General features: G+C 38.2%; 1 protein-coding gene across 2 annotated transcripts in view; it reads left to right on the top strand.

Moving 5' to 3' along the window:
• SLC24A3 (solute carrier family 24 member 3) overlaps window positions 1-12135 on the top strand; it is a 745252-nt gene that overhangs the window by 644094 nt on the left and 89023 nt on the right. For both annotated transcript variants that reach the window (XM_020986733.2, XM_020986740.2), the window contains exon 8: window positions 6990-7015. In XM_020986733.2, coding sequence (XP_020842392.1) covers window positions 6990-7015 — 26 coding nt within the window. The remainder of the gene's footprint in view (window positions 1-6989; window positions 7016-12135) is intronic.

Here is a 12135-nt window from a genome sequence, read left to right as displayed (position 1 = left end):
TTCTCTCTGGAATTCAGTAACCTGTTTCTTAAAATGAGCAGCTTGGATTAAGCAGTCTTTTCGAGTTTGGGCCTATGTCCTGATCCTTAGTTCTTGAGGGAAAGAATCTACGGCCAGTCTCACTTTTAGCACTGAGTGGTATCAGAATATCTAAACTAGTGTCTACTGAAATGTACTGCTCTCATTGCCTAGTCCCAGACACTACCAGGAAGGTACAAGGTGTGGAGACTCTTACTCAACACTTGTTTTCAAAAGTTGAAAATGTATTCCAAAAAAGGCTGGGTTATTTGACTGGGCCAAAAAAAAAAAAAAAAGAAGATAACAAGCTTGCAAGAAAGCATGATGATTGAGCACATCAGTGTGAGATACAGGGTCTGTCTCCCAAGGTTGATGTCCTGTGCAATGACATGCTTCTGAAATGTCACATCTCACTATGGCAGTGATGGGCTAGCTAAAGGCTATTTCAGGAAGTTTTTAGCCTTCAGGGACTTGGAGCAACCAGCTGGTGGGCCTGTCAAATTGCAGAGGCCTCTCCCTCCCTACAGGAAACTTAATGGGGCTGAGAAACAGACTGGAATGCTTCCATTTGAACTGTACTTCCATGTGTCTTAGAATACAAATAAATGGAGATATGGGACATGATTGCCATCTAGTGGTTATTATGGCTAGTGTTTTGTACAAGTTATTCCTGTCTTAAAAGATGGCTACACATATCCCTATGTCTTCCTCTCCAACGTTAGTAGCACTGTTTTAGCTTGCATGTGAAGCCACAGTTAATAGCTGATGAATGAAAGAATAATGAAGCAAGAAGAACCTGCCCCTGACCTAACATCCCATCAATCTATTTTTAACAACACGTAGATTCACGGGGGAAACAGCATAGTGTCATGGAAGGAAGATGAGAAGAAAATAATTTGAGTTCGGGCTTTATCACTTACAGATTATGTGACTTTGGGCAGGACCTTTAATCTCTCTATGCCACAATCACCTCATTTACAAAATTAGGATGGCAGTACCTGCTCTGCTGACCCAAAGGGTTATTATGAAGAGTAAATAAAATAATGTGTGTGAAAGCAAGCTTTGTAAAACATTTTTTACATGTAAGGTCTTATTATCTGCATAGATCAATAGATCTAGTTACATATATGCATGTATACATGTTATATGTATATGTGTACATGTTATATGTGTGTGTATTATGTTGTTTTAAAAGTTTTTCAGGGATGTTTTCACAATTACATTTGTAGCCTGTCCTAATGATTAATCACCCTCTTGGTCAAGATGTTCTTTTTTCCTGTCTGAAAAATCCTCCATTCTGCCATTTTGAACCATTTTCCTCTTAGTCAGACTGCCATGGAGCAAGCTACATTCCCCTCATAAGAATAGCTTTTTTATATAATTAAATGTAGTTAGTAAGCTCCCTTTAGCCTTCGGTGTTCTAAACTAGACAAATCTACTTCCATAAATATCCTCTCAATATGACCTCTTCCCATCCCATCAATTTGGTTCCTCTTTTCTATACTTTATTAGTTTCTCCTCCTGCTCTCCCTTAAAATATAGGCCCAGCACTCCAATAAGGTCATGGCTGATTCCAAGCAAAAACAAAGGATTACTTCCTCATTCTCATGTGTCATGATCTGTCTGAGACAATGCCATACAGGCATTCCATTTTAGGTATAGAAACCTGTCAGCTTTCTTAGCACCTGACTCACATTCACCTTCCGGTCACTGAGAGTCAGATCCGCATTCCAGACTCATAGACAGAAAGAGAAAAAAATTCTTCAATTCCGTGATTGTTTCCAAACCATCTTTATCTTTGAGAGGGCTTGTTCAGACCTGCTTCCTCTCCTTCCCCTTGCCAGGCAGTAGTGGGGTGTCTTGTCTATGACTTAGAATCTGCTCTTTGCCCCTATTCAGCCTTATTGTGTTTTTCATAAAACATTTCTGTAGTTTACTGAGGTCACCGTGAATCCTGCTTTCATAATAAGAACTAGTATTATTAGTCCAGAAATGTGATTTCATTGAGGAGAAACTCTTGGTATGAAATCTCTCTCCACAGATCTGAGCAGTAGCTCAGATAATTTACAATTTGAGAGTTTCATGGCAACACTGAGATGTTAAGTGATTGGACCTTGATACCAAAGCTAGAATGTGTCAGGTAACACTTGAACCCAGGTTTTCATGGTTTAAGAATCCAAGGTATCAACTTAGTGACATCTAAGAACTTATTAAGATGTCTTTTGATTACATCAATGTGGTCATTTTCTGTTAAATAGTAGTGTATTAAACAATAATGTTGTTCTGTGCAAAGAATACTGATTCTGGATTCAGAGGACCTGAGTTCAAATCCTGTCTCTGATGCTTACTCCTTGTATGGCCTTGGACAAGTCTTTGGACCTCTGTGGTCCTCAGTTTTTCTCATCTGTAAAATGAAGAGTTTGTACTTGGTGTCCTCTCAGTTCCCTTCTGTCTCTATATCTGTGATCCTAGCTTTGGGGCCATGACTAGCCCCTCTATGCCCCTGTGTACTCACCTAACAATAGCCTTGTATGGTATAGATCAGTACTCTCTAATTTTAATTTCAAATGTTTTTGAAGCTTATAGACTTCATCTCTTTAGGCTACTCCTAATAGCTTTATTTAATAATAACGAAAACTAAATAAATAATAGATGCTGGCTGTTCTTACTATTTATTTTCTCAAAGGCTTACTGATCTGATTCATCCATCTGAAAAAGGGCATGAGGAGTTATATTATCTGTCTTGGAGGACTCAAAGCAGCCTAATGGCAGCTATCAGTGGGAGATTCCTGGCATAGACCCAATTTTTCCTGCTTCTTAGTAAGAATATTATCTAAAATGAAAGCCAAAGTTTTCCTATACTCTTTGACTTGTCCTCACCTATTCAGACCCCTTCATATCACCTATGACTGAGGTCCTTTTGCTAGAAAGAAAGTAAGTTGGTCAAACAGAATTTGCTTTTTGCAAAACCATGATGAGTTGTCATCCAAGGTTTTGAGTATGTCTGGAGAGAGGTATAAGGAATGGACCTGTGATTTGTTCAGAGAACTCCCAGGGAGGAAACTCCCTCTATCAAAGCAAGTTGGTATCTTCTCTGCACCTTAAAAGTCTTAGGGAGTTGCTTAAAGGCCTAAAAGACAGCTAGATGGCACAGGAGATAGAGTGCCAGGTCTGGAGTCAAGAAGATCTAAGTTCAGATCTGGTCTTAGACACTTACTAGCCATGTGACCCTGGGCAAGTCACTTAAGTCTGTTTGCCTCAGTTTCATCATCTGTAAAATGAGCTGGAGAAGGAAATGGCAAACTACTCCACTATCTTTGCCAAAAAGCCCCAAAGAGTCACGAAGAATTGGACATGACTGAAAATGACTAAACAACAACAATAAATTAAGTCCTAAGAACTTATGTGACTTGGCCAAGGTCACAAGCCACTATGTGTCAGAGGTAGGCCTTAAACCTAGACTTCAAGCCTGGCTCTCTATATTATATGCAAATGTGTGTATATATGTATTTATGTGTGTATATTATATGTATGTATGTATGCATGTATGTATTTATGTGTGTGTACATATGTGCATGTATGTATGGCCATAAAATGATGATTTGCTGATTGCTTCTACTATAGTCTCAAGTACTGACATCAAATTGTATTTTGTCTGGATTTAATGATTTCATGCATGAAGGGACTTCCCATTGAGGAAACTCACTTCACCACTGCAGATGAGCAACTGTTCTGCAATACCATGATTAATCTTAGATAGTTTCCTGAAGCACTAAAAAAGTTAAGTGACTTTCCCAGAGTAATACAGACAGTGAGAGGTTAGATTCAAACCTGGGTCTTTCTGACTCTAAGGGTAGCTCTCTGTTCATTATAGCATGTTCCTCCCACTAGAATTATTATAGTCATTTTCCCCAGTCTCCTTTAAGTTCTCCAAACTCAATAGTTAGAGATTATAACTTAACAGCTAAGGATGCCCTATGGAAATTAAATGACATGTCAGCAGGCCTTGCTGACTTGACAACATCCAGAATTTTTTTTAATATGCCCCCATTTGGACCTTCCCCACTTCCATCCTAGAAATCTTTCTCCCCATCATCATACAACTGAATCTCTTTGTGAACACAGAGGTGAAATAAAAACTGTAAAGCCAATACTTGCTCAGAGCCATCAATTTTCATTCTTTCCTCTTTATGAGAGAAGTGATACAGGAGAATATGGGATTTTTTTCCTAAGGTGTTTTTTCCCCCCTAGATTCTCATCTGTTTTTTTCAATGATGGAAGAACTGCTGGGTCTGTCTAGGTCCCTTTCAAATATCCATTTTTTTTTGTTTTAGTTTCCCTGATTTCCTATGCAATTGAGTATCACAACTTTAATTAGCATCCTAAGTTGTTGAGCAATGGAGGATACATAGGCAGTTGTCTACCTCTGGTGAAATCACATGTTCTTCTAAACCACTGAAAGGCTATCCTGTCCCCTTGCTTCTTCTACAGGCACCATTGATAATAAGCTCTCCATAGAGCACCTTCTGTGCTGGGATAAAAAAAAGATAGGGACTGTGGAGCTCAGACTCAAAGTACTCATTTTTTGGTTTGAATCCAGTGCCCCTTTTTTTGGTTATTGGTAAAGGTGAGTATGAAAGACAGAGGCTGTGAACTGTGCACTCAGATTTCTGCTAGGGCAGAGGGAAGAAGTGTATATACATATATATACGTATATATACATATATATATATATACATACACATACATATATCTTATACATGTATGTGTGTGCATACATATGTGCATACAAATGCACACCTATACATACATACATACATACATATTTGACATATTTGACTTTGCTGAGTTGACAATGCCCAGGCTTTTGTTTTTTTTAACAATGCTACTCTTCATTCTTCTAATGTTCCTTTTCACATTGCCTGCTCACATTACCCCTATCAACCCCTAAACTACTTCTATAAATCTTTCATGGATTCCTCTCCTCTCACTCTCTCAGCTGAGAACCTTGCCTCATATTTTACTGAAAAATTGGAGGCCATTAACCAGGAGCTTCCTCTTCTCCCCTCTGCCTCATCTCGTATCATTCAGATGCCTTTTGCCATGCTTTCATCCTCTACCCCTGTTTAACTCAAAGAGCTGGCTATACTCCTTGCCAAGGCAAAGCAATTCTACTCCATCCCATCTCCTCCAACAAATTGTCCCCTCCGTCATCCCCATTCTCTCACTTAACTTCAATCTCTCCTGCTACCCTGTTACAAATATGCTTATGTCTCCCCCATTCTCAAAAAACACCCTTATTTTATCTTTCCATCTCTACTAACTGTCTAACCATACTGCTTTTGTCCTTTGTGACTAAACTCCTTGAGTAAGCTGTCTACAATACATGTCTCCACTTCCTCTCCTCTCACTCTCTAATTAGATCTCTACAAACTGGCTTCCAACCTCATCATTCAACCAGAACTGCTCTCTCCAAAGTTACTAATGCCAACTCTGATGGCTTTTTCTCAATCTTCATCCTTCATGACTTCTCTGAAGCCTTTGACATTGCTGATCATCCTCTTCTCCTTAATCATCTCTTCTCTCTAAGTTTCCAGGACCTTGCTCTCTCCTGTTTACCATCTCACCTAACATACCACTCCTTCTCACTCTCCTTTGCTAGAAGCAGCTCATGCCTAGTGCCATAGGTATCTTACAGGACTCTGTCCTGTGTCTTCTTCTCCCACTACCCTTTTTCACTTGGTGATCTCATCAGCTCCCATGGACTTAGGTATCATCTCTATGATAATTATTTTCAAATCTATTTATCTACCTCTAACCTATCAGTTGACCTCTAGATTTGTGTCTCAAACTGCCTTTCAGATATCTTGAACTAGATGACCAGTAGACATGATAACTCACCATGTCCAAAAGTGAGCATGTTATTTTTCCCCCTAAGCCCTCCCCACTTCCGGACTTCCTATTACTGTCAAAGGTACCACTAGTCTCCCAGGCTTGCAACCTAGACATCATCCTGAATTCCTCACTATCTCTTACCCCCAAAATCCAATCTGTTGCTAAGGCTTGTCAACTTTGCCTTTGCAAAATCTATCAAATATGGCCCATTCTTTCCTTTTATAGTGGCACCAACCTGGTGTGGACCTCATGACCTTGCACCTGGACTATTGCAATAACCTGCTGGTTGGTCTGCCGGCATGAATCTCTCCCCATTCTAGTCCATCCTCCATTCAACCACCAAAGTTATTTTCCTAAAGCACAGATCTGACCATAGCACACCCCCACTCAAAATAAACTCCAACAGTTTCTGATCACCTTCAGGATCAAATACAAAATCCTGTTTCATACTCTTCTATCCAGTGACACTGGCCTCCTGGACAAGACATTCCATTTCTCAGCTTCAGGAATTTTCTCTGGCTATCTTTCATGCCTGGAATGCTCTCCCTCCCTTCACTGCTACTACTGACTTCCCTGGCTTCCTGTAAGTCCCAGCTAAAATCCCACCTTCTGTGGGAAGCCATTCCCAATCCCTCTAAATTCTAGTTCATTCCTTTTGTTGATCATTTCCCATTTGGCCTGTATACAACTTATTTGTACATAGTTATTTGCATATAGTCTCCCCTGTTAGATTGTAAGCTTCATGTAAGCAGGGACTGTCTTTTGCCTTTCTTTGTATCCCCAGAATTTAACACAATGCCTAGCGCATAGTATGCATTTAATAAATGATAATTGACTGAGTGTCTGGCTTAGCAGGATGTACCAAAGCAACAGACAGCTGAATTTCCATCTCCTTGCCAAGCTTACCCCCAGGACCATCCATATAGGTTTGACGAGTACAGCTGGGTACCCACAGGTCCATTGCTCCTGGGACAGTGCAGCTCTGATTACTGCTTTATGGAAATTATATAGTAAACAATTTGTAAATTTGATTATGTTTCTTCATATAACTAAGATATCTTTTCTTTTCTCCACAGTTTATATATGATGAAAAAGTTTCTTGGTAAGTATAATTATTTCCTACCTTCTAACTTCCTCCTCTTTGATTATCAACAACTACATAAAAAGTAAGGAAAATATAATGAAGATTTTTGCATCTTACACCTCAAATTTTACTTAACTGCATACATGTAGTATTGCCTTCCTTCTCTGACCTAATACAATAGAATGTAAGCTGCTTAAGGCTAGGAACGGCATCATTAAAAAAAAAATTGTCACCAATACCTACTGTGGTGCCTTATAACTAGTAGGCATTTAATAAATGTTTGTTGAGTTCAATTGGAACAATACAGTTGCCATTATTCATTCAGGCAGCCTTCTTTCCCGTTGGAGAAGTGAAGTTCTTATAAAAAGAAGGAAGAGAGAACTTCAGGCCATACTTTCATGGGATAATAATACAGATGTTCAAGTCATCCATCTTATAATTGGTAACCTAGTAGGAATTACTAATCTGTGGCCCTGTATGAAGCAAAGAAAACCCTGGCTAGTTGAAGCTCCTGAGTGCATTTTCAACCAATCAAGTTCACCGTTATAAGAAATAATTTCCCTTTTATTTGGAGATCCATGTATATTTTAAAAGAAACTGGATCCATGGATTTGATTAGCTTTAATTCCTTAAAGTGCTGCTTGATTCTCAAGATATTTTTATAGCTTTTTTAAAAAATCAACATTTTTTCTTTTTTTCATAAAAAAAGAAGAAAAGCAGAAATCATTTTGTAACCCAGGATAAATAAATGGGAAAGCAAAAAAAAAAAATTGGACTCAGATCAAACTGTTTAAGTCCCCATGTTTGAGGTTTGTTCTAAACTAGGCCAGACATGCTTTAATGGAAATAGAAATTCAGTGTATGGTATAGTCTCATTAACTTTTCTCAAATATTTGATCTATCAAAGTGGACTTACCAGGAATATCATTTCACCAATATGTAAGATTCTCATGGAAAGACACCATGAGTATAGTCAATGGAGTATATTATTATGTGGAGTTGAGATTGAAGTAATAAAAAAAAATTAAAATGAGAGAGACAAGGTAGGTTACTATGGTGTAGTAGAAAGACCACTGAGACAGAAATCAGGAGATATGCATTCTAATCCTGGCTCTTGCCACTACTTAGCTCAAAACCTGGGCAAAGATTTCATTCTTTCTGGGTTTCAGTTTCCCCACTTGTAAATTAGATTATAGATTAGATGCTATCTTCAAGCCCTTTCCACTCTAAAATTTCATGGAAAGGCAAACCTCCAAAGTCAGTTATCAATTTCCCCTTTCAATACAATGAACAATGAATTGCTTTCAAAATGTAATGTGTTTATGAGTACCCCTGTGGTTTTAGTAATTCCAAGGAAAACACTGAGTGCAGGTGGTTGTCCTCTGTTCCATCACTGAGCTTGTTCAATTTCCTGCCCCTCCAGGTGAATAATAGAGAAGACAGGAGTAAGAAACTATTGCAAAAGGACAAACAGACTCTTTAAAATGGTTTTCTATGTTAATTAGACTTTCTCGTTATGAAGAAAAGACTAAGAGAGTGAATTAACACTTCTTAGGCTCAGTAAGAGGTTTCCTAAGAAGAGTGAGGCCCAGTGCCTGGAATGCTCTGTATTCTTCTCTTCTCCCCTACCCCATTATCTCCATTTTAGAAATAAGGAAGAGATTAAAAGAGGTTGAGTCAAAGGTGGCATTTGAACTCATCTTCACTCTAACTTAAGCACTCAAGTGTTGCCTCCATAGTCATGGCTTTGCTGAATCTTTATAAAGAGTCCAAGATGAAAATCAAAAGGTTTTGTCATAGCCAAAGCTCTAGGACCTATCCCCATCACATCTTTCTGGGAATTTAATATTTCTTGGAATATAAAAGAAGTGTGTTCATTTCCTTTCATTCTTGAAGTGACATATCCTAAAGTCTAACGTTAAAGTTCTAGCATAGAGTTACCAATACTAAGATGAAGTATTCCAGATTCTCTGTGAGAAAAGAGGAAACAAAACCCCTGGCACGAACAATACAGTAGGTGTTCAACAGGTGATGTTTAACTGACAAAGGAGTGCCAATTCATGGTTATGCATTTTCCAGCTTGGGTGGTGTTTGAATCATAAGGCGCACACAGCTGTCATTTTCAGAGAAAAGCTGCGTAGGTAGTTTCCATGGCACCCAAACACAAAATCATTCCCAGAGTACCAACTAGTACTTACTGATATCACAGAGAGATACATTGGTCAGGGAATTTTTCATGAAGGAACCTGCGAGCGCATGTGGTACAACTAACCAACCCACATCTGAAATATATGTCTAGTGATTATTCTAAAGCCATAGCTAAGAAACTAAAGGATTTGGGGATAGGGATACTGTTTTCATCTTTCTTTCCAGTGAAGTTTGTAATACTCGAATAGAAAGCATGATCATAGGATGAATAACTGACATTGAGTGGTACAAAATGGCATGGCGTTTGGTGTGAGCAGAATTTGGAGCCTCTAATGAGGGACCCAGTGTATCTCATAATGATTTTGAAAGGACTTTTAGCCTATATATAAGGAATAACTTTCTACTTATCAGAGCTATCTATAAATGGAATGAACTGTCTCAGGAGCTAGTGGGTTCTTCCTCATTGGAAGTCTCCAGGCATAGGCTGGATGACTCCCTGTCAGGGATATTGGAGAGGGATTTATTTGTACATACAGGTTAGAACTCTGAAGTCTTTCCCAACTCTTTGATTCTGAGTCTGGCAGGAAACTTACCAAAATTAAGATGACTCAAATTTGAGGGTAAAGGGAAAAAGAAACCACTCAGATAAAGCTGTAAAACCAAATACATGTTACATAGAATTAAATAACATGACAGAGGGAGGTACCTAGAAATTTTCTGGAGAAAAATAACAAGAAAGAAGGTCAGAGGAAATCTGCATGACTTTGGATAATTACCTTGCACCTGTATACAGTTTAATAAATAAATCAAACTTGCAAATTCAAAACAAAGAAATAAATACACTCTCATAGGTATCATGATCCAATTGGATCTGATCACTGTGTGGGATCAGATTCATAACTGTGTTGAAAGGCTATACCTTTAACCTTTAATGAGGTGAAAAGGGACAGGAATAATCTTGTATGTTAAGGAGCTATATAGATCTATAAGAATCCATAAACCTGAGGGAAGACACAGAGTGTTGACCCCATCCTTGGGTGAGTATAAAATGAGAGAAAGGAATAGAAGTGATATTGTGAGAACATACAACAGACCATCTACACAGATCATCGAAAGCACATACATGATGCTTTCCAAATTCTAATTCTATGGTCTCTATACCAATACCAGCACAGAGGCAAAAAAGAGGAATGATGGGGAAAGTTCAGATTTTCAAATGACTACTAAATGTCCAATTATGCTAAAAATAAAACATATGATAATGTCTCAATGACCCAGTTGGAATTTCATTGCTCAGATGACAGAGGAAGAAATGAGAATACCTATTCTGGGCTTCATTCTGACCAAGAAAGGTCATAAACTCACAGGATTTAGAACTGGAAAGGCTTTAGAACTAGAAATGACCTGAAAGATCATTTTGTCTAATCTCCTCATTTTATAGATAAAGAAATTGAGTTCCAGAGAGGGGAAATACTATTCAAGGTCAGTGAGGTAGTAAAGTATCAGGACTGGGATTTAGATTGTTTCTTGATATGGAAATGATGGGAATCTTGGGGAAAAGTTGACCTTATTAGAAAAGAACATTGAGCATAGCCAGATGTGTATTCTAAACATTTAGCAAATCACAATAGTTTCATGGAAAAAAATGTGTAATCCCGTAACTAAAAGATAATTGGAGTTTCTCTAATTCTCCGATAGAATTGTGATTTCATCAGTGTAGGCAGTGGGTCCAATAATATAGATCTCAACCCATTCATGCTTGCTCATTCTGTGTGACTCTTATTCGTGTTCTCCCATAAATTCACCACAGATGATCTACCTAATGCACTGACAGCAACTCTTTTCTAATTTTCCTCAAGTCATGAGGATACCAAGAGAGGGAGTCAAAAAGTTTAAGTTCTGACACTGCAGTAACAAAGGAGGCATATGAAACCAGTGTGGATGCATAGCAGTCTCTAATAATCTCATATTTACAAAGGTCATGCTGTGAAGATGAAAAGGTCATATAACTATGTATGAATACTCTGAATCTATAAGACTAGTATCAAGAAAGTCAAAGTGCAGGATGGCCTGATACTCTTTAAAATTCTAAAGAAAATAAAGAATTTTGGTTGGGATTTTTTGTTATCATTACTGTGTTCAAAACAAGTTGAACGAGGAAGGAACAGGCCCAGTTCTTGGGGAAATAGTATAATGTTACTGAGGACTAAAGAAGAAAAAGCTATACAATTTCCATTTTACTTCCATGTTTTTCTATAAAAAAAGAATGACCTGCATTCTGAAAAATGTAGAATACATATCATTGAGAAAATTGAAATCTGAGACAGGTCAAATGAGAATAATAGAGCACCTAGCCTTTTAAAATGAATTCAAGTCTCCAAGCCCAGACAAATCACAAACAAGTGTACTGAAAGAATGTGCAGATGCAATCATGGTGTAGTCGTTGATAATCATCATGAGAAATCATATACAGTGGGAGAGGTGACAGGAGATTGGAGATAGGCAAATTTTGTTCTAGTTTTCAAAAAGTACAAAAAAGTGTGGAGCAGGAAGTGCATAGAATTCCAAATGGCAGAAACTCTAAACCTGAAGGTTTTACATGAATAACTGGTAAGACCCTAGAATAAACAGATGATTTGTGAGTATTTATAAAAGAAAGTGTTGTTGTTCTGTCATGTACAACTGTACAACCCCATCTGGGGTTTTCTTGGCAAAGATTCTGGAGTGGTTTGCCATTTTCTTCTCCAGCTCATTTTACAGATGAGAAACTGAGGCTGGATTTGAACTCAGGAAGATAAGTCTTCCTGACTCCAGGCCCAGCACTCTATCCACTATACCACCTAGCTGCCATGAAAGAAAGTAGTAACCATAATTTATTGGATTTGTAGTCAGGGATTTGGGTTCCCAGCTCTACCACTTCCTACCAACTGTTACAGCCTTGGGCAGTAACTTCATGTGTCTGAGCATCAGTTTCCTCATCAGGATAGCAG

This window comes from Phascolarctos cinereus, unplaced genomic scaffold, assembly GCF_003287225.1.
Source record: "Phascolarctos cinereus isolate Bilbo 61053 unplaced genomic scaffold, phaCin_HiC Scaffold_2;HRSCAF=192, whole genome shotgun sequence".
Lineage (NCBI taxonomy): Eukaryota > Metazoa > Chordata > Mammalia > Diprotodontia > Phascolarctidae > Phascolarctos > Phascolarctos cinereus.
The sequence above is the reverse complement of the archived record's forward strand: the minus strand, read 5'-3'. Positions and strand labels throughout refer to the sequence as shown.